Source organism: Condylura cristata, unplaced genomic scaffold (assembly GCF_000260355.1).
Source record: "Condylura cristata isolate star-nosed mole 26May11 unplaced genomic scaffold, ConCri1.0 scaffold00005, whole genome shotgun sequence".
NCBI lineage: Eukaryota > Metazoa > Chordata > Mammalia > Eulipotyphla > Talpidae > Condylura > Condylura cristata.
Window position 1 is genome coordinate 3,643,116 of NW_004567106.1, and position 24,567 is coordinate 3,667,682.

At 34.7% G+C, this 24,567-nt stretch overlaps 1 protein-coding gene across 1 annotated transcript in view; it reads right to left on the minus strand.

Moving 5' to 3' along the window:
* SUGCT (succinyl-CoA:glutarate-CoA transferase) overlaps positions 1 to 24,567 on the minus strand; it is a 674,152-nt gene that overhangs the window by 504,732 nt on the left and 144,853 nt on the right. Inside the window, exon 9 of the mRNA XM_004676653.2 lies at positions 23,882 to 23,977. Coding sequence (XP_004676710.1) covers positions 23,882 to 23,977 — 96 coding nt within the window. The remainder of the gene's footprint in view (positions 1 to 23,881; positions 23,978 to 24,567) is intronic.

A 24,567-nucleotide genomic window follows, 5' to 3' on the forward strand; every position in this document is an offset into this window, starting at 1 on the left:
AAAGCTAGCCTCAGCCACTTCAGTGCAGGTTCGATCCTCAGCCCCAGAGGTGATCCACAAGGTGTGGCAGACCTCTCTTGACATGTCTGCTGCTCCCCACAGCAGTGTACCTCATCCATCTGTTTTGCTCCCCTCTCTGTCTCTAGTGAATCCTATCACGGCCCTCGCACCTCTGTCTTGTACCCCAATACTGTATGCATAAATAAGTAAATCTTTTTAAAAAAGAGTACCAAAATAAAAAAAAAGAACATTATCAAAATGTCCATTCTACCAAAAGCAATTTACATATTAAATTATATCTGATAAAAAATTAATGGCATTCTTCAAAGAAATAGAATATTGAGGAAATTCATATGGAACCACAAAAAACTGAATGGCAAGTCTCCTGACTAAAAAAAAAAGGAAAATGGTGGTATTATACTTGCTGATCTCAAACTATACTACAAAGCCATAATAATTAAAATGGTATGGTACTGGGGGAAAAAAAACAGACACAGAGAACAATGCAATCACATAAAAAACCCAGAAATATGCTTCTTCTATGAGTGAAACCATCAGCATTTTTTATTTTTCTTTCTGGCTCACTTCACTAAGCATGATCTCTTCCAGCTCCATCCATGTTGCTGCACATGGCATGAGTTTATCTTTTTTGATTGCTGCACATGGCATGAGTTTATCTTTTTTGATTGCTGAGTACTAATTCTATTGTGTATATGTACTGTGTCTTCTTGATCCAGTTATCTATTTTTGGACTCTTGGGTTGATATAACATCTTCCCTATTATAAAGAGAGCAGCAATAAAAATAGGGGTGCAGATGTCCTTTTGAATTAATGTTTTTGTGTCCTTTGGTATATACTTAGGAGTGTGGGAAGAGGGTACAGGACTATGGTGATGGCACATGGGTTAATTGGTAGTGGGAAGTCCATGGGGATTACAACTGAGATGAAAAAATGTAAAAAATGAAGAATGATGCAAAAATAATAACAACAACAAATTTTTTAAGGATAAATAAAAAAGAAAAACCAGAAATAAATCCACAGAACTACAGACAACTAATCTTTGACAAAAGAGCAAAGAATATGCACTGGAACAAGGACAGTTCTATAAATGGTGATGGGAAAACCAGACTACCACATTCAAAAGACTGAAGCTAGACAACTACTTCACACCATGCATAATAAAAACCAACTCAAAATGGATAAAAGTCCTGAAAGTAAGACCTGAGTCCTTAAAATAGAAGAAAATATAGGTAAATTTACTACACAATATACAACTCAGTATCATCTTTAAAGATGATACACACAGCCTCCAAAGCAAAGAAAGTGAAGAAAAAGATAAACAACTGGGACTATATCAAACTAAAAAGCTCCTTAGAAAAAAAATAACACTAAACAAAACAAAGAGATACCCTACTGATTGGGATAAAATTTTTGCACTTCACACAATAATATACAAAGAACTCACACAAACTCAAGAAAAATGAAGTAAATAACCCAATCAAAAAATGAGAGAAGAGCTAAAAAGACATTTCTCCAAAGAGAAAATGCAAATGGCCAACAGGTGTAGGAAAAATATATGAGGGTTCAACATCCCTCATAATCAAGGAAATGCAAATTAAAACCACCTTACCAGTGAAAATGACACACATTAAAAAAAAAAACAGGCAACAAGAGATGTTGGCGAGGATGTGGTAAAAAAGGAACCCTCCTACACTGCTGGTGGACTGCAAACTGCCCAATCATACTGAAAGCTGTGTGAGGATTTCTCAAACTACTAAAAATGGAGCCATTCTATTCCTTGGAATCTACCTAAAGAACACAAAAACAGCAATTCAAATAGATACCTACACACCTATGTTTACTGCAGCACTATTTGCAGCATGTAAGATATAGAAACAACCCAAATGTCCAAAATTAGATGACTGGATCAATGTACAGAATGGAGTACTACTCAGCAATCAAAAAGATAAACTCATGCCATTCACAGCAACATAAATGGAACTAGAAGAGATTATGCTTAATGAAATAAGTCAAAAAGAAAAAGAAAAATATCAGATGGTTTCACTTATAGGAGAAATAAAGAACCAAGTTAGGGATCAGGAAAAAGAACAATAATAACCAAAAGAAGAAAAAAAAATAGCAGGCAACCACAAATCAGAAACATTCTGCAAGGGAGGTGAGTTAGAGGGATTAAAACAAGGGAGAAAAGAGTACAAAGGCCTAGGTGATGTTTCACAGGTGAATGGTGGTGGGAATTTTATGGAGCATAAACCTAAAAGGAAAAAGCATGCAAGCATATATTGTACAAAAACCAATAATGATGTAAAATATATAAATTTTAAAACAATAAAACAAAACATCAAAGGAATTCTTTAACTTGGAAAACAATAATTTTACCTACTTTGAATAAAATCACCAAATATAACTAAATGATGAAAAGGAAAAACAAGGGGAGATATTCATCATAGACGACTAGGGCACATTGTACAATTACAGTGTACCATAGGTTTGAAAGGAGATACAGGTAAAATAAACAGAAAAGAACAGTCAGCAACCAACCAATATGTAAATGTAATATATGACAAAAGTAATACTTTAAACAGTGGTTAAAGAATGAGCTGTTTAATTAAATATTCTGATATAGAGAGAATACCATTTAAAGGGAAACTTTAAAATTTATTCATAGTATACATCAAAATTTAAAATTCAAAAGTAAAGATTCAGAATTATAAAGGTAACAGGAAAAAAATACTCTGAAGATTAAGTCTTTAAGAAAAAAATTGGAAGATTTGATTATATTAAAAAATAATAATACTCTACATAAATAAAACCACCACATATAAAATTCATGGGCAAATAACAAAAGAAAAGCCACAACCAAGTATCAAAAGGTTACTAACTTCAATATATCAATAACAGCGTCACTCAAAAAACAGTTCAGAGAACAAAAAGAAGCAAATAAATTCAGTAGCCAATAGAATAATGACAGGAAGAGGAAGCAAAGCATGTAAACCAATGGGGTTGAGCTAAGAGTATAAAACAATAACAAGTATTGATGATAGTTGGGGAAATGTGACAATATGCTAATAATTGAAACAGGAATGATAAGAAGATAAAACCAGGAATATATCCTTTATATGGCACGTTAGGAGTTTAAATTTTAAACTCAAGTGTTAATATTTACCACTTTTTTTGAATAAATGACAATAATCAACCACAATAACCAAGTTCATACAAATGTTAGGAAAACCAATGGGGTAGTTTTCAACTTTCCTTGTCTAAAACTCTTTGATAGATCTATACACTTTTCCTATTCATCATGGCATCATTTATAATCCATTTGACATCAAAAATCATGTTTTTCAAAAGATACGTAACAATATGAAAGATGGTTTGGATAAAGAAAAATTGGAGGCCCTATCTAGTGGTGCAATGGATTAGGGTGTGGCACTGCAAGCCAGCCACAGCTGCTTCAGTGAGTTTGATACTGCCCTGAAGGGGATCCACATAGCGCAGCAGACCTCCCCTGTCTCCCATTACTCCCCTCGACAGTGTATGTGGTCGATCTGCCTGTCCTACTCCCACTCTGTCTCTGGTGAATCCTCTCACCCTCCGCACCTCTGGCCAGTACCCCCAATTCTGTATGCATAAGTAAATAAATCTTAAAAAAAAAAATTGGAGTGTAGATCTGTACCTACCTATGCATACATATGTACAGACACATGCACACACATAGTTCATGAAAGAACTGGGAAAAAATTACACAAGATTTAACAGTAATTATATTATCTGTTAGATGGTGTAGCTAATTTTTTCTTGTTTACATAGTTTTATTGTCTTTTAAAAATTTTTATTCTTGCTATCTCAAAATCTGACTTGTTATTCATACAACTCAATTGAACATATTATCAGTAATACACAATATTACCTCCATACATTTCTTTTTTGCCAAGTTACTTTCAATTGTTAAGTTATAGAATTTCAATATATTGTTGACAGGGTTTTTTTTTTAACATTTTATTAAGTTAACTTTGGTGTACCTTAATTTTAGATGTGTAGGTTCTCCCCACTCAAGTGGTGTTGCCACAGAACTACTACCACCAATGTACCCATAGCCACTTCTCCATTTCTCCTTTGGGTGCTTCAGTTCTATAACCAATTTTCAAGATTTAGTGTTTAAGGTTTTCTCTGGTTCTTTGTTTTTTTCTAATTGCCATATAAAAGTGATATCAGTCAGTATTTTTCTTTCTCTTTCTGACTTACTTCATTAAGCATCATCTTTTGCTCCTCCATGCATGCTGCTTCAAATGTTGCATGCATTTACCTTTTTGACTGCTGATCCAGAGAGTGTGTATGTGTGCATGTGTATTTGGGCATTCATACTGATTTCATGTCCTGGCTATTGTGAGTAGTGCTGCAGTACATAGGACTGCAACGTTCCCTTCAAATTAGTTTTAGATTCTTCCAGCAGACAACTAGCAATTAAATTGCTGTATCATAGGGCAGGTACATTTGTAGTAGTCTTTTGTGCCTATTAGCCATTTGTATGTATTCATTGGAGAAATGCTTATTTAGTTCTATTGCCCATTTTTTTAGTGGGTTCTTTTTGTTTTGGAGCAGTGTATAAGTATTGTGTAGAACTTTGATATTATTCCCATGCATGTGTGGTGTGCAAATATATTTTTTTTTTCAATTCAGTGAGATGTCATTTTGTTTTGGTTAGTTTCTTTTGCAGTGCAGAAAAATTTTAATATAATGTAGTCTATTTATGTTCTCCTTTGTTTTCCTTATTGCTGGAGGTGAATTCACAATGGAATACCTGAAGCATATGTCATGAAATGTTTTGCATATGTTGTCTTCAATTTATTTTATGGTTGCAGGTATTATACCCATATCTTTTATTATACCCATATCTTTTATCCATTTTGAATTGATTTTTGTGTATGGTGTGAAACAGTAATATCTATTTTCCTTCTTTTGCATATGGCTGTCTAGTTTTTTAGCACCACTAATTATTAGTACCATGCAGTTTTAATTATAATGGCTCTGAAGTATAATTTGAGATATAGAAGTGTGATATTGCCAAACTGCCACTCTTTTTTGTAAGGACTACTTTGGCTATTCAGAGTCTTTTGTGGTTCCATAGTAAGTTTAGTAATATCCTGTTTCTTAGAAGAATGTCATTGAAATTTTGATAGAGAAGGCATTAAATTATATTGCTTTGGGAAGACAGTCATTTTGACAATGTTGATTCTGTCAATCAATAAGCAGGGACTAGCTTTCCATTTCTCTGAGTCTCATTTTGACAATGTTGATTCTGTCAATCAATAAGCAGGGACTAGCTTTCCATTTCTCTGAGTCCTCTATTACTCTTGATGTCTTATGACCTTCATTACACAGGTCTTAAGTGTATCACAAGGCCTTTAATTTTCTGATGCAATAGTAATTACAAGTGATTTATTTTCCAGTTCATTCTTTTAATACAGCAATGCAATCAATTTTTATATATTGATTTTGTAATCCTCCACTTCACTGTTTGGATTGATTTATTCTGATAGCTTACTAATGGAGTCTTCAGGATTTTATAAGTATTTATGTATATTATCATATCATTTCCAAAAATAATTACTTTTTCCTACTTTGAATTCTTTTTATATCTTTCTCTTACATAGTTGTTCTATCTATGACTTGAATATATGTTGTCCAATATTAGCTACTCTTGTACCTGATCTTAGAGTAAAAGCTTTTCATTTTTCACCTTGATAATGATGTTCCATGTGGGTTTATCATGTGGTCTTTACTACATGAGGAATGTTCATTATAGTCCTATTTTTTTTACTCTTTATATAAAAGTATGTTGAATTTAAAGTTTTCTATAATGTCACACTTTTAAAATAGAAAGATATCCTACATGTCTAAGGGAAACCAACTTTTAAGATATTGGGGGTCTTCTATTAAGTTCTAATATACTGTTATTAAAAAGTTATTATGGGAAATGGTTTTCCCAGATTGTTTTAACTCTCAAAAATAGAATTTCAAGTATTCTCCACAATTTTTTTTTCCCATAGAGCCCAATGCTCTATGAAAAAAAAAAAACTATAAAGTAGTAGCTATATGAGGAATTTAGGTTTGTGTGTAGGGAACTTTATAGCTGGTTGTTAAAAAATCATAGGTCATTTGTTGGAAACTTATCTCTTCCTTGTTTTCCTAGATTGGTTTTCATCTACATATTCCTCATGCTTATCTATAAAGTAAGAGGTTTTTTCTGAGTCATCTCCCAGATTCCTTTTCTTTTCTGTCATTTCTGTTCCACAAATTACAGAAATATAGATTTCAACTAAATATCAACTCTTTAATAACAATTACAGCTGGTCAAAAATTAAATAATTTTCCATGTAAGAAGTGAATTCCTTGTAGCTATGTTAGAGATAAGTTTGATATGAAGCTTGATAGATTTTTCTGGACCAAATGAGAGATAAAATCTCTTCCGGGCCCTCCCGGGTGGCACAGTGGGTTAAGCACAGCACTAAGAAGCTAAAGCCACTTCAGTAACAGTTCGATCCCTGCCCTGGAGGTGATCCACATGTCCTGGCAGACATCTCCTGACCAACCAGCTGCTCACCTCAGCAGCGTATTTCGTTGATCTGCTTATTCTGCTCCCCATGTCTCTGGTGAATCCTCTAACCATCCCTGCACCTCTGGCCTGTACCCTACCTCTGTATGTATAAATCTAAAAATAAAAAATTATGTCTTCCAACTACAAGAGTTTAATTTAATTATGCCCCTTTAAGGCTGCATTGGGAACACTGTTCTAGGCAGCTTCATATATATTTAATTTGGTCCTCATAACAAAGCTTAGAAGATTTCATAAGTATTTGAAACCATGTCTTGCTCATGTCCGTTTTTGAGATATGACAGTCAAAAGCAAAAGAATGCACAGGCACAGTGGTTTTGCTTTAAAACCACTACCTTTGTTTTCAGAAACTTCCAACATCCTACCGACCTATTCAGAAAGATAAAACTGTAATGACTTCAATTCTTTTCCTGGTTCCTAAATGAAATAATGTTTCTAAATAATTCAGAGCCCAAAATTTTACAAGTTTATTCAGGTATCATTTTACCTAAATGGGTAGCAATTCTCATACTTCTCATGATGCTACTGTCTCCCTGACATGTCTTATCCACTTATGTGATCTTTCTAAAGTTTATTTCTGTTGATTTACAATTTCACCAAAAAAAAGCTTTATCCAGGATCCAAAGAAACTTCTCTGTATACTTATTCATCCAAATTATCTATGAACATGTTGAATAGAGATCCAGAAGAAATTCCTGGAGGGGCCCAACTGTTTACAGGTCTCATCAAGAGCAGATTCACAGATCCTTTTTGCTTCCTCTATTAATACCAATGTGTAATGAAATATTCCTCTTACTACCATGGTAACACAATTGGGAATAGCTTTGTTGTCAAATTTTGTGACTCCATCAAAGTCTAAACAAATTACATTGGTTTCTTTCTTCCTGGAGTTTATTTACCTCTTCAAATAATCTAAGCATTTTATAGAAAACAGAATCATTTTCCTCATACATTATACTAATGGTCAATGATCCTAATACTTTAGAGGCCCACCAATATGAATGAGCATAACCAGTTAGCAAATTGTGGGATCTTCTCATCAGGTTTCATTATGATGGAAATAAGAGTAGATATAATAACTCATTCTGCACTTTAGTCAGTTTATCCCCTTGAGTTCCTGCAGATTCTTATAATTGAGGCTGTAAAGTTTCCACAATTACTTATATCTAGTATGCCAATCAGGTAGAACATCCTGTTCCCTTAGCACTATTTGATCTAATACTACATCTCTTGTCTCTTTACTTCAAAAGACATGATGACAGTAGACATTTTTATGTTTCTACAAAGACCAAAGCAAAGAATTCATTGAGCCTCTAGATCTCCTTTCTTCCCCGTTAGCACATCTTTTGCACCCTGATCATCAAGCAGTCCCATTGATTCTCCAGTTGACCTTTTGCCTTTAATGTATAAAAAAGCTTTCATTTCTGGATTGCAGTCCTTTTAGTGCTGTTTCTTACATTCCTTTACAGTTTGACTTGCTTCTTATTTACACCTGACCTGTCACACTGAGTTCTTCCTGTTTCTCATTTGAACAATCTTTTACCTACTTCTTCCCCATCCCCACCCCCACCTTTTGCTTCTTTTACTTTATGAGATGGATGCAAAAGGTTTTATATGAACTACTTATCTTTGGTATGTGACATATTCTCCTGCCCTTCCATTAATGTGCTTAGAGTATTCTCAGGCTTCCTACAAGTTACACATTTTTTTTTAATATCACTTTAAATTTTAACTTAATGCATACATTGATTCCAATCTCTAAAACTGAGTAATAAAGTGATGGGATTTTTTTTTTTTTGGTCTTTCACTCCCTTTAGAAGGTTGAATTTAATTGACTTGAGAGAATTATAATATTCAAACCCACACCAATACCTGTATAGTCACAGGCCCAACTCTAATTCTAAAACTTAAAGTATACAATTGAGTGAGACCCTTCTTTAGTCTCAATATGTCATTTCCATCATAACTGCTATTTGTCTACTTTTTTGATGTTAACAATAGAATTTTAAAAGATGCTATTCAGTTGGTCTTTGGTAGATATTTTATTCCTACAGTCTAAGAGTTGAGGTTTACTTGGTATGAGAAATTACTGGAATGATAAGCAAAATCACTCACTTATGTGAGTATGTATACTTTTCTGAGGGGAAATAAATCATGTATTAGTTTCTCAAATGATCTGTGAACCAAAAAAAAAAAAAATGTTTAAGAGTCATGGGGCCATAGCATCCCTAATGTTACTCTCACTGCTGACCACAAATTTCTCATCCACTAAGAATTTATTTTTCCAACATAATTTTCTGCATTTTTATTATATCATTCTGTTTTAATAATTTCTGTGTCTAAGCTATTATAATTCCATCAATTCATCCATTACTAACATTCTTACAGATTTCCTAGGCCTACAGTACCACTTTTCACTAGTTTCTACCAACTCATTCCAACTAACAAGTCTATAAAAAGAAAATGGAATAGGTGCCTTTACTTCCTGCCAATCATTTTACCCACTTTTTGTTTTGTTGTTGTTGTTTGGGTTTTTTTTGTTGTTGTTTGTTTGTTTTTTTGGTATTGCTATGCTAGATTTTACACTTCCAGTATGGATTTAAACACTTAAGGTTTGCTTCTTCTATAATTGTCAATTTTCTGTTAATATGGATGGATAAATTTATCATATTCATCTTTATCCACACATTACAGAATCCCCCTCCCTTTTAACATTTTCCACATCTCACTACTATTATCCTATCAAGGTCTGTATCATATTGGCTCTCATGCTTTTGAACTTATCAAGTTTCTTCCAATTTTTAGGTTAAACTCTAAACTGCCACTTAATAAATTTGCTACACACAGAGTTCATTTTCTGGCCCCCACATTAACACAACACCTCAATGCACCATTATATTTGCTGAACAAACCTCAGATTATTTTGCATTCCACACAATAACACCATTATAAGTTTTGCTCCCTGCCCCCTGCTTCTTTGAACTAGAACCAAACTTACTGAATTGATGAATTCCTTGCAATGGAAACAAGAATAATATGGTAAGGGAGAAATGATCCATATGCCATCTAGTTTTTTATCATAGGGCATTTTAACAATTAAATTTAAATATATCAAAATTAACTATATAAAGAAAAAATAACCAATGCATATTCCAAACATTTTGCAAAGAAAATAAGGTTAAATTTTAAGATACTTTATAACCATAATTACTTTGATTGCATATCCCTTTCTATTTGAAGCCCTGCACTAATACAATTGCTGTTACATCAAAATTTCCATCATTTTTATCAATAATATATTACAAGTAAAACCACAGCTATGATTACTTATTATAAAACTGCAAAAGACTCAGGTAAGAATATTTTAGAGATAGAAGATATCTTCAAACATTTCCACAGCAGTTTTCTGAGGATGCTGCCAACCAGGTAATATTCCAGTGACCCTAAAGTATGAGTTTCAATACTTGAAAGTACTTGAAAGAAAACACAGGTGACAGACACACTATAGGACATCTACAAAGATTTGCGAGTACAACACCAATAGCAGTGGAAACAAAAGCAAAACATAAACAAGTGGGACTATACCAAGTTTAAAAGTTTTTGTACCTCAAAAGAAACTATCACAAAAATAAAATATCCTACAGAATAAGAAAAAAATATTTGTACACTAATATATCTGACAAGGGATCAATCTCCAAATTTAAAAATTACTTACACAATACAACAACAAAGAAATAAATAACCCAATTCAAAAATGGGCAAAGGACCTCAATAGATACTTCCCTAGAGAAGACATTCAGATGGCCTATAGGTATGTGGGGAAAAAAATGTTTAGAAAGCAAATTACATACCGTCCTTTCATCCCTGTGAAAATGGTCCATAACAAAAATGGGAGGTTGCAGTTAAAAATAAATTGTCAGACCCTCCCTGCTGGCATAGTGGTTTAAAGCTCAGCACTATGAAGCTGGCCACCGCCACTTCAGTGCAAGTTCAATCTCTGCCATGGAGGAGATCCACATGGTGTTGCAGAACTCTCCTGTCTCGCCTGCTGCTCCCCTCAGCAGTGTACTTCTTCAATCTGCCTGTTCTGCTCCCCATTCTGTCTATGTGAATCCTCTTACCACCTGCACCAGAGGTGCCTGCACCTCTGGTCTGTACCCCAGTTCCTATATGCATAAATAAATAAATCTTAAAAAAAAAAAAAGAAAAGAAAAGAAATTGTCATCTACTGTTGGTGGGAATGCAAGAGCTGGTATAGCACCTAAGGAAAATTGTATGGAGGCTTCTCAAGAAAATAAAAATGGAAATTCCCTTTAATCTACCAATACTACCATTAGATATTTCCTAAATACCATGAAAAATCCAATACAAAAAAAAAATGTTTACACCCATGTGCATAGCAGCATTGCTTACAATTGCCAAATCATAAAACCAACCCAAATGCCTTTCAAGAGATGAGTGGAAGGAGGAGCTGTAGAGCACAGCTGTGAAGATGAAACAGAGTGTCTCCTGGAACAAAATAGAAGGACCTCGATGTGATTAGGTTGAGTGGTATCAGTCAATAAGTTGAAGAAAAAATTTGGGATAGTTTCACTCATCCGCAGAATATTTATACCTAAAATAGACAATTACACCTAAACAATATATATGAAATAAAAGTTGAGGGCCCTCCCTGGTGGTGCAGTGGGTTAGGACGCAGCACTGTAAGTGAGCCACAGCCATTTCAGTGCGAGTTCAATCCCTGGCCCTGGAGGTGATCCACATAGTGTGGCAGACTTCTCCTGACCTGCCGCTGCTCCCCTCAGTAGTGTACTTTGTTGACCTGCCTGTTCTGCTCCCCACTCTATCTCTGGTGAATCCTCTCACTGCCTCTGCACCTCCGCTTGTATTCTAGTTCTGCATGAATAACTAAATAAATCTTTTTTAAAAGAAATAGAAGTTGAACTCAGGAAAAACATCAACAAAAAAAGACAATGGTTACCAGAGGAAATCAGGGATAGGGTGGAGAGTAGGGAGAGGGAGACAGATGAGATATAGAACACAGCTTGTTTAGTGGACAGAATGAAAACAAACAAAAAAAAATGGCAGTTTTTCTCTTTTTTATTTATTACTTTTTTAAGATTTATTTATTTATGCATACAAGAACTGGACTACAGACTAGAGATGGGGGGCGAGGGGGAGAGGATTCACCAGAGACAGAGTAGGGAGCAAAACAAGCAGATCAACAAAAATGCACTCCTGTGGGGAGCAGCAGGCAGGACAGGAGAGGTCTGCTGCGCCATGTGGGTCACATCACTCGTCAGGGTTCAAAGTTGTGCTACCATGGCTGCAGATAACACATAGTGCTGTGCTTTAACCCCTTCTGCCACCAGGGAGGTCCCTATAGCATCTTTTCAATGATGGACTGAGAGATGGTAATAAATGCTACCTTCCATGAATATATACTATGTGCCTTGTTCTAGGCCACATACTTTTACATGCAATATCTTGACAAAGCACCAGCACCCAGGAAGCAAGCAGTAGTATCTCTACTGTACAAGTGAAGAAACTGAGGATCAATAAAATACAGTAATTTGTGCAAGGTCTCTCTGACTCTAAAGTCCATGGTTTTGAATAATAAGTATGTTGATATTTGGTATTTGATATTTGGTAGTGTCTGTAGTTACAGCAATAGTTAAAAAGAAATAAGGGAAGGGAATCTTACATTGAAAGAAAGAAGGGTATAAATTCCTTTCATTGCACAAACAGAAATTTAGACTATGACTAGAGATGTAAGTGAGCATTTTAAGCTTGTTTTCCATAAATTAGGTGTGAATTCTCAAAAAAATGAAATTGATTTTTTAAAGATTTATTTATTTATGCATACAAGAACTAGGGTACAGGCCAGAGGTGCAGAGAGATTCACCATGGACAGAGTACGAAGCACAACAGACAGACTGACTGAAATGCACTGCTGAGGGGAACAGCAGGTGGGTCAGGAGAAGTCTTCAAGCCAAGTGGGTCACCTCCATGGCCAGGGATCAAACTCATGTTACAGTGGGTGCAGAGAGCTTCAAAGTGCTGTGCTTTAACCCACTTTGCCATCAGGGAGGGCCCTGAAATTGATTTTTTGTACAATACTTTAAAATTAATTCTGCTCCTGGCCATCGGGAAATGCATCATAACAAATGATATTACAAAAATAGCTCTATGGCTTAAAATTAAACACCTTTATTTTGAAAAGAAAATCACATTTAAATTAAAACAATATTGTTATCACATCAATAAGAATTTTACTTAACTACAATCAACTAAATATATTTTCTATTCACTTAGTGGTATTATAAATTAAATTCTTCTCCCACACAGCAAGAAGAGGAAATACACATACTCATGAAACACACATATCAAGCATACACACATACACCCTGCTACTTTATGACTTTTTCACTACCCTTGTTAACTGTAATAGATGAAAAACCGCATCAGATATAGGTAGTGGAAGATTCTGTAAGAGGCTGATTTATTTCAAAAATTAGCTTTCATCAAACTGGGCATCTTGCAAAAAACAACAGGATATTCTAAAGCATAGAATATTCTTAACTTTTTCACCCCTCTTTCCTAATATGCAAACCTAACCAGTTGCTAACAGGATTCCTAGTTGTCATAGATGATGAAAGGGCATCATCTCCCTCTGGATCTTATTGTAACTGTAAATGTTCCTCATATACATATTCAAGGCTAAACCTAATGCCATACACGATCATACTTGGAACATTTCTTTCCAAGAAGAAATGAGCTCAATCTTCTTTGTTAAACTATCCTAGAGAATGCAGAAAGGTCAGCATTTTCTACAGCAAACACATGGAGGTTGACGCTAATTTCAGGATACAGCCTTGTTTCCTTTCTGTGCTCTCTATCTACAGAGATCAATCCTGGTCTTTTGTTCTGTATCATCCTACAAAGCAACCCAGGATACTGTTCTCTCAGAGTCAGAGCATCTGCAGCATATTTTGTGGTAAGGTTATATAATGACAGACTAACCCAAGCAACAGGGTGCTTGAAGGGAATACTTAAAGTAAGAGTGCGAATTCAACAAAATGAAAATCATTCACAGGAATCTCTCTTCAGGACTTTGAGCCAGAGAGAAAGGTTTTTATTTTCTTTTTTCCCTTAAATAACAATGTGTATATCAGTAGCTCTAAGGGAGGGGAGGAAATCATCTAATAATGTCCCCATTCTTCTAAAACCCTATTGAAACATGCAGTCCCCGTACCAGGTTACAAGAGTGACATCTAGTGGAATTTTAAGACCATGACCAAAAGGATTGCATATGTTCTTTAGAGCAGTTTATCAAACTCTAACCTAAAATAAAACTGATGGGGATTTCGTAAAACGCAGATTCTGATGATGCAGAATACACTGACATCTACAATTTCCAAGATTATTTCAGGTAATTCAGGTTCTACTAAAAGTAGTGAGGACCTAGACCATTTTGTACCTGCATTTATCCTCAGAGAAGAAATACTCAAGAATCATTTCCAGGCCAAAATAATTATTAGCATGATTTTTTATATTCCTATTTCACTAACAACCTCAGCATTCACACTTACTATCTCACGTCTGATCAGTTTCTGTGCACCAGACATGGTGTGGACATGTCTGGACAGAGGAAAACAGCATATTTCACACTCACATTTCTGGACATGATTTGCTCAAGTTTCCAGGACAGGGTACTTCTGAACATCATATAGGCTTTCTTTCTTTTTATTTTTTTGTCTTGTTATTTTTTGTGTGTGCAATATTGAATTATATTATAATGGTAATTTGTACCATGTAAGAACTCAATGATTTTTTTCTCCTAAGTAACCTGCACCTGAACAGGTATGCTAAGCACACCTACTCAGAATTTCAACATCTGCCCTGGAAACCACTAAAAAGAGAACAGGATGTGTAGCTACATCCAAATCCAACTGTTAGTAGAATCTATTCCTCTGTGGTTTTTCTGAGCCAAAGAGCTTTGACATTCATACAGGACCAGATATTACTAGATATGGCTGTAAAGGAAGGTGTGTCTCCTCCGCAACAGAGCCCTGACTGGCCCTACACAAACTCCTTTCAGTGTGACTAGAACCCTTTCTTTGGTTCTAGGTCACAATTACAGGCGCCACCAACACTGAGGAAAATCTCTCTCCTTCCAAACAGATACAAAATCTGCCTTTTACGCCAGAAGAATGCATCAATATAAGTTAATTGATCTAGGGTAAAATCACTTTTAAGCAACAGAACCACTATTTGAAACACATAAACAAAACAGGGAGCCATTTTGGTATAAATGAGGTTGGAATACTTAGAGAGGTCCGCTGACTTAGCTTCTCCCCATTTTGTTCCCCAAGATCCCTATACACTCCTCAGGCCCTAAATAGTACCTACCCCAACTCTTGCCCAATCTACCAACCTTACAGAAATACAGAAAACCAGAAACTACAAATCACACAATAGCTAAACCATCCCTAAGTATCTAGCACTATATTGCTCAAGGACAGCATTGTTCTCATTACATAGATGACGCTAGCGATAGCAATTTCATTATAACTTGACTTAATTATGATTCTAATACAATTTTAGCATATGCAATCAAAGGATTTATTCCAAAGATGCACAACCTGATTTCCTGAAGGAGAATTGCTTTTAAGGCATAATTAAGGATCTCTGTAATGAGTAAACAAGAGTATTGTTTATACCTCTCCAATTGCTCTTGGCAGTTCTAAAGGGGAAATTATGTAGAGGAAAATATCATAAAATTCTTTCTCAAAAGTGAGATGAAAATACAAAATGAAACTAAAAATTCCAGTTTAAGTAAATAGTATTGCGTCATCTACCTACATAACATAGTTTCCCTGCTTCACTTAGAATCTCAACTATACCACTTGCATATTACCTTAGACAAGTTAACTAACATTTGCATGCCTCAGTTTCCTCATCTGAAAGTGAGCAAAATAGCTATATCTATTTCATTGGATCACTGTGGAGACTGAATTTATATAAAGTACGCAATAAGTGACACTATACCTACTGTTACTTCTAATGATAATAATGATTATTATTAATATAAGTCTAATAATAATAATACCTTCCTTATTTAACTAAATATTCAAAACTACATAATTTTGAATCTACTTCATTTTTAACTATATACAGTTCCATCAATTCTAGAGAATATTGAGAATGCAAGAGAAGATAAGACCCCAAAGGAATTCTTGACTTATCCCTCAAAATACACTTTTTCCTGTGTTTCTATTTTTTGCTTCTTAGTAAAATACAATTTTAAAAGACCATATTTGTCTATTGGAGGCAATTCTGAGCATTTAAAAATCACAACAGTTTTCTGAATAATTACGTTTATTCTTAGTTCGATATACTTAACTTAAACATAATATTGTATAACTTAGTTTAAATTTCAGAATTTTATTTCAAATAAAAGGAATTAAAAATTTGGCAAGGAAAAGTCCTGAGCAAATATTCAGAACTTACCTGGCCAAAACCATAATTACAAAAGGAGCTAGAGGAAATTAAGACAATTTGCACCTTAACTTACTAAAACAAACTAATAAGTAAAAATATTCTAGTTTATCAGTGCTAACTAATCCAAAAGTTTACAAAATCTAAAATGTAATCTAGTATATTTGCTATCACTTAATGCTATTGTTTGTAATAAATTTCTAGATAATTTTTTTAAAGATTTATTTATCTATGCATACAGAGCTGGGAACAGGCCAGTGAGAGGATTCACCAGAGACAGAGTGGGGAGCAGAACAGGCCAAATGATGAAGTACATTGCTGAGAAGAGCAGTGGGAGGGTCAGGAGAGGTCTGCCATGCCATGTGGATCACCTCCGGGGCAGGGATCGAACTCATACTGAAGTGATGTTAGCTTCTCTGTGTTATGTTTAACCCACCAGGGAGGGTCCTCTAGATGATTTTTACTGGATAAACAATATAACATTTGTTTGCAGGCCTAAGGCTATAAAAATAGGTGTTTAAAATATTCAATAATTCTCTCACTTTTAAAACTGAGGGAGAAATCTCCATAATTGGGCTCATATAGGGCAAGTATCTTTTACAGAGGTAGGTTCCCATCTTGCAGGTTTCTGAGAAATTACTTCTGAAAATCATTTTTGCCAAGTTTTGTTTGTGAAATATGAAATTATACTAAATCTCAATTGGCTAACTAATTTGGTGAAGTAGAATTCCTATTCTCTTTGACAGAATGGTATTGCAGTATGTGATTTTCAAACTGCACTTTGTTCAATAATGCTACATTGGGGAGTGGCTCAATTATACAATTTGTGAGAAATATCTGAGAGCAGTTTTAAGATTTATTTATTTATACATACAAGAACTAGGGTACAGGTCAGAGGTGTGGAGGTTGAGGGGATTCACCAGAGACAGAGTGGGGAGCAGAACAGGCAGATCAACTGAAGCACACTACTGAAGGAGCAGTAGGTAGGTCAAGAGAGGTCTGCCACACCATGTGGCTCACCTGCCTGGCCTGGGACACTGAAAACTTGTGTTGCAGTGGCTGTGGATAGCTTCATGGTACTGCAAATGCACTTTAACCCAGCACCACCAGGGAGAGCCCCTAGGAAAAGTTTTTAAAATATAAAACCACAAAACATTGCCCTCCATGTTGTCTTTGAAAAGGATATTTAGGTAGAAATGTCATTAAAAGTAAATTTGCTCTGTATCTTTATTAATTACTAAGCTGTCAAGGAGAGTATTCATAAAGATTTCTTCATAGTTTCATAGAAGCTACTTTACAAAGTTATAATTATACTTCAATTACAGCAAACAAAGGAGTCACATTTTAATGAGTTAATACTAAAGTCAGGTACTGTACAAAATACTTAGCACATGCAATCTCTTCTAATTCCCTCAATAAACATGGAAACAACTATCCTATTAACTTCTGCATAGGAAGAAGCTAGAACAATGGCTATCAAAAGACTTGTCCAAGATTTCACAGCCAATAAGGGGCAGAGCCAAGTTTTGAACCCAAATTTGTCTGACTCCTAAGTTCAAAAGCTCCCAGCTGTGCTTCCTCTACTTCAGAATTCCTTGAAACCAGAGATTCACAGCTTCATCTGAAAGCCTTTAGTAACTAAAACAGTGCTCCTCCATAGGGGCTCAAGATAATGTTTAACTGATTGGCCACGAATCATGATTTCTTAAGCATGAAGTGAAAACACAGTAGAGGAAAACCTACAATTACTTCACTGCGCAGAATTCAAGTATACTCTAAAGCAGTATCAATTATTAGGTTTGGTATCTTCTAGAATCATACTAAATAGGTTAAGTTGCCAAAAAGGATAGAAACAGATTAGAAAAATTCTGCCATCTGGCAAAGAAACGGGAAGACAAGCATCCACATGTATGAAGCTCCAAAATAACTATGTTTGTATAAAGTGAGAAAAGAAACAATGTTTGAAATCTTAAAACCATAATTTCAATTCAGTCTTTTTAACTTTCTTGTTATGGTCATAGAAAAGTTCCTTAAATTTGTGAGGTCTCACCCTTCCACCAATATGAAATGAAAAAATATATATATATATTATCTCCAGTTGTATAGTATGTACTCAATGAAAGCCAGAAATATTGTTGTTTTTATTACTATTATTTCTGATTCATACATTAAATAAAATATGCAATAATATTACATGCCTGTTTAGAAAACACTCAAAATTTGTGAGTGCCTTAGCATGGCTACAGTATAAAAAAGTCACAATAAGAAGTCACAAATGCATATAATTCACATTTTGACACATAAGAATATCCTTAACATGAGTTAAAAAAAAAAGATTCCCAAGGTTACCTAATCTGCTATGAATTAACAGCATTTTGATATTTTTCTAAGGAATGATAGCAAAGCACTGCATCTCTTCAAACTTAGAATTTACTGCCTGTCTCAAGTCTCTGCATGTGCCAAATTAAATATACAGTATAATGTCCCTACCAGAAATAACACAGCACATCTTTCTGCTCTACTCCTTGATTGAATGAATCCTAACTGAAGAGAGACATGATTTTATTTAATCATCTGATAGTCAATCTCTTGAATAAGAAGCTATACCAGAAAAAAAAAAAAAAGCTTAAAAGAAATCACATTTAAAAGAAAGATTCCCTTTGTACTCTTATTAATGAAGTACTCAGAAAGTCAGCTTTCCCTAGCTATGCCACAGTTACTCAAAACTCCTAAGGCTTCAGAGTATTGTAAAATCTCTTTGCCAATGAGGCATAAATGGTATTGTATAATAGATGATGTAGTGTTTCCCTCCAGCAGACAAAACACAAAATGCTCTCTGAAAAGTTTGTGAGACAATGGGGAAATGCAGTGATAGATAGAAAAGACATATCCGAGAGATCCAAGGAAGGTTGCTAGCCTATTTAAGATAAAGAACATATACTTAACCTTCCACCGATAATACAGGTGATAAAGAGTTGAAGTACAGGAGCAATGACTTTAATTAGGAATAATGTGGGCAGGGAAAATTCATCCCTAGAGTCAGAAGGGAATGTAGTGAATTATAAATGGGTACTAGTATAGGCCTGTGAGAGGTATAGTTCGATGAAGCAGTGCTATTCTGATTGCATCAATGTTAATGAAATGAGACAATGTCTTTAGCTAAGGATAAAGAGAGGGACAAAATTTGAGGAAAGAAATGTGAAATAGGCATCGTAGAGAGATAAAATACATAACATAGGGCCCTCCCTGGTGGCACAGCGGGTTAAAGCACAGCGCTAAGAAGCTAAAGCCACTTCAGCATGAGTTAGATCCCCAGCCCTGGAGGTGATCCACATGGCATGGCCTCCTGGCCTGCCCGCTGCTCCTCTCAGTAGTGTACTTCATCAGTCAGCCTGTTCTGCTCCCCGTTCTGTCTCTGGTGAATCCTCTCACCCTCCGCATCTCTGGCCTGTACCCCAGTTCTGTATGCATAAGTAAATAAAACTTTTAAAAAAATACATATCATAAGCATACAGGATTGCTACATAAGACTGAGGGCCCACTTGAGAGCCATAAATATTGATATGGTCAATCTGGCAGTTATATTTTCTTCTAGTCACATTTACTGTTTAAGGCATGAAACAGATGGACTATTATATTTAATCAACATTGGAATATGCCAGGTAAATACAAAGGAGGTGGCATAGTAACAGATAATAATAAAATCTAAATCTATAATCGTATTACATATAGTGTAGCATTAACATCACCTGAAAAAAGAATCTGCATCTTATTAAGGTTTCTAAAACATCTATGTACACATTACAGTTTGAGAAATACATAAGAGAAAACAGTGATCAATGAGAACAGATTATTAAGAACAATAAGAGGTTTAAGAAATAAAGACAGAAGGCTGTTGCTTGGGTCCATGTTGTGGATTTCGTAGTCACCAAGATTGATGGCAGAAGAAATGGAAGTATAAAATGAAGAGATGGACAGTGTAATATAATAATAATTGTCTAAATAGTAATAGATGGCCTAGAAGACTTGAAGTCCTGGCTGTGGCTTTTGGCAAATATACAAGGGATGATAGGATTGTTCTGACAGTCTTTTAAGAGAAAAATATAATTATGGTTGTAGTCTCTATGTCTGGATTAAACTTTTAAGCTATTTATACTGATCACTGTATGTGAAGAAGTGTAGTTTTACAAGGAAGCCCCCCCACCCCCAAGCAATTTCCCTTCTGCTGTAGGGAGCATAGACTCAGAGAGAGATGATCTCATCAGGAAAAGTGAGAAAACTTGGTAGGTTTCTATCAGATCTACACACTAGTATTCTCTGTAGGAGGGAATGCTCTTTATATAATCATTAAATAGTCAAGCTTTTAGGTGATCGCCCAAAGATATGCTTCTACTCAAAAGTATAAAATGTCTTTGTAGATGAGAAGAATTTGTTGTTCTTGAAAAGAAAAGAAGACAAAAAGGATAAAGACAGGGGGGAACATAGATAAAAAAAAAAAAAAAGAGCCAAAAGAAATAGAAAGAAAGTTTAAACTCTCATATAGTATTTTGAGTATATTTCATCTATTAAAAAAAAACTTCATTTTTCTGGCCCTCCCTGGTGGCGCAGCTGGTTAAAGCACTGCACTAAGAAGCTTAAGCCACTTCCGCATGAGTTCGATTCCGCCTGCCCCGGAGGAGTCCACATGGCGAGGCAGACCTCTCCTGACCTGCCCACTGCTCCCCTCAGCAGTGTACTTCGTTGACCTGCCTGTTCTGCTCCCCACTCTGTCTCTGGTGAATCCTCTCACCCTCCGCATCTCTGGCCTGTACCCCAGTTCTATATGAATAAATAAATAAATCTTAAAAAATAAAAAACTTCATTTTTCTTCAAAATATTCAGGATAGTGTCCAATCTACATGACCATATTTGTGAACTGATCTTGTATAGTACTGGAGAGTGGTTAGGGTCACAAGCCCAGAGCAAAGGATGATATACAAATATAGACTAAGATGCTAAAGAAATCTGGAAGAGAGTTTGGATATACACAGGTCAGAAAAATAGGGGAATTATCATGTTGACCATATATTTGAAGGGCAGTGGCCCCACTATGTTACATAATAAACTAAATTATTTTTGAAGACCAGCTAACTGCCTTCTCTGCATTTTCGTATCCCATCCCTAAAACCCTCCTACCTTTAAAAATATAAATGTTTGAAGGTTTGAAAAACACTGAACTAATAGCAATGCATTTAAAAAATATAAGCAATGATAATGGGAATCATAAAAGCAATGAAATCCATAAATTATCTTCAAAAACCTGAATTCTCAGAAAATCATCTACCAATACATTTAACAAGTAGCAAAATGATTACCTCAATTTTGTCTTCTGTTTAACTTCCTCATTCTCAAAGTACAAGTGAATAATAAACCCAAGGAGTTAGGAATTGCATGTATATAAAATAACACACAAATCAAGGATCACTACTTCACAGTAATTTACATTCTCTGCTTTCACTGTCCATGATTTTCAGATAGGGTTCAACAAAAACTGAGAAGAATAAGCTAGGTACCTTAACATTCCTGAGACCATCAGGGTCTTCCATTATGGACTTTCAACTCAAACCTCAGACAACTCAAATTAGATGCAAAGCTGTAATTATTATAGAAAACTGAATTATAATTATCCTGGCCTTCACCCATAAAAATATTTTCCAAATTTATTTTTAAAATTAAAAACAGACAAGGGTCTATAAGCATATCTGGGACCCATCTTGGTATGCTAGGTTCATTCAAGCTAAATTTGCATTTGGTTCTTAATCACAGTGCTCTACCAAGAGGAAACTAATTAATTCTGGGCTCCTGAGGAAAGTACCTAGTAGATCTTCTCTTATTTCCTCCAGATTACAAAGCTGCAATCAACAAAAATCAAATAAACACAGTATCCCCTTTACAGCACTGGAGCAATTCAAGCAAGAAAAGTACATTTCTGTGTTCAAAGAATAAAAACATTCAATTGCCTGTGCATGCACATATGTACAGTTTCCCACATATTTCACCTACAATATTCCCAGTTTATTTTCAGTAAAATAATTGAGAGCATGCCCAATATACAAAAGCTTTAGATGCAAACACCTAAGAGGGATAGCTTAGATCTAGACAGCACATTTAAAAACATTCTATTTTTTTTTAAGTAAGGAAAATAAACTATGGGTTTTATACTTGAACACAGTAAACATTTCCTCTTGTCATATATCCTGGAATTGCAACTCACAAATGTCTTCTCTATAGAGATGAAAAATAGAAGCCTGAACTTTCATTATTTGAGATGAGTTCCAACAATGTCTTCCTTTAAAATGCCGTACCAAAGGATATCCATTATTAATGATGCATACAAATTAGTTGAAAAGCTAGGCGCAAATTTAATGAGGAGGGTGTTGGGTAGAAACCAAAAAAGGAACTGAAATTACAGAGCTCTTCTTTTAAAGACAGCAGGATCTAAAAGAATATTCAGCAAGAAAGCAGAAGAGAAAAGTTGAAGTCCATCTATCCAGTATAGGTCTCAGCTGAAAAATAAGAAGGCTGTTCTCTAACTAGCTCAAAAAATATATATAAAAAGTTGGTAAAGTAAGGTAAGAAAATGTCACAATAATAATGGTTATAAAACCCTTCCTAGAGAAAAAGAGGAAAGGCACTTAAAGAAAATGTCTCTACAACTTAATTATGTCAAAAAAAATCAATTAAATGTGTTAAAAAGCAGTTCTACAAAAAAAAAATCATAGCAATGTCTCTGGGTACAGGGACCATAAGTAGAGAGTGAGATGAATTTTCAATTCACATTAGGTCATTCCTTTCCTCAAATCTGTATTTTAAAAAATAGAGAAGAAGCTAGTTTTGCCTAAGGAAATAATGTTCTTAAAACTAAAAGGATGATTAGCAATGTTGATAGATTTCCTGGAATAGAAAGTGATGTCTTTTTCATGTTCTGTCAAGAGTACTAGCACTGAAATGACTACAGTAACTCACTCCTTTACTCGATAGATTAATATAGTGCCCAGGATGTGTCTCTACTGGGTATAAAAAAATTATAAAATGATTTTAAAAAGAAACACTCATGCTCTTAAACTTGTATTATGCTAGATCTCACAAATACATAGTAAGTTCAAAGATGCAGCTGGACTAAACAAAGGTTAAGCATTTGAAAGAAGACTTAGAGGATTTTGTTTTTGTTTTCATATTTGAAAGATCACAGTTCTTCACATATCCATTCACACTAGCCAAAACTAAGAATTTAGGGCAAGTTTAGACACTTTATAAAGAACAGCAGCTCCTGAACCATCTGCTTTGCTTAAAAAAAATGAAGATCCATCTCACGCAAATTTCACTTTACTCCAATCCTGCAAGAATATTATTGTCAGTTTGGGTAGATAACATTTGGTTTATAATTGACATGGTGAACAAACCATGCTTTATAAAATGACAACAACCAGTGCCTCTTTAAGATGAAAAAAAAGTCAAATCATTATGAGTCCAAAAATCACTCACTTTCAGCAAGTTCTTTTGATCCATTTAAGTGTCCTGTTACTAATCTTCTTCAGATGAATAAATGTACAAAATACAGAGCATAAAACGAATAACAGAACCTTGTTATAGTCAGACAAATACATGATGGAATATACTGAAAGATTTTTTTAAAAAAGAAAGTCATTTTGTAAACTTATATCATATAAAACTGTAGTAGCAGATTCCTTATTATTATAGTCTTACCTGATAAGGAACAATACTGCCATGAGCAGTGCCCCAACGTTCTGCTTCCTTTTGGGCAATAAGATAATTAGCAGCTACATGGGTCAAACATGCCACCTACCAAAAAAAAAAAAAAAACACAAAACAGTGTTAGTTTAACTACACTAATAAATATATAGAAGATTATAATATGAAAATTATCATTTTATTTCATTTCATGTCACTGTAAAAGGTTAAAATAAAAAAGATTAAGTTTGTCCAGTTTAGAATATATGCAAGTGCCCACATTTAGTCAAACACCAAAAAAAATTTAAAAGCAGTGTTATATTACTATCTGTTATTATGTATTGATTAATGGTACAATGGTATTAATTAATACTGATTAAAGGTCAAGTGAGAAATAAATACAGAAATATTCAACTCCTGAAAAGATCATCTTAAGACAGTGACTAAGCCCTTACCATCAAAGCTGTAACAACACAGAAGCAACTAGTACAATCCTTTCCCTTAATGCTGGTTATCACTGAGTGGATAACAAAAGCTAGGGGCTACATTCCCCTAAAAATCTCATTATATTAAACATTAATAATAAACTTCTATATTTTGTTTCAATCAATTTAGTCGAATTTTGTTACTGGCTGCCAAAAGCATTTTAGCATACACAGAAGATCAAGATTATTTAACATTTTTTTATTTACTAGTGATCC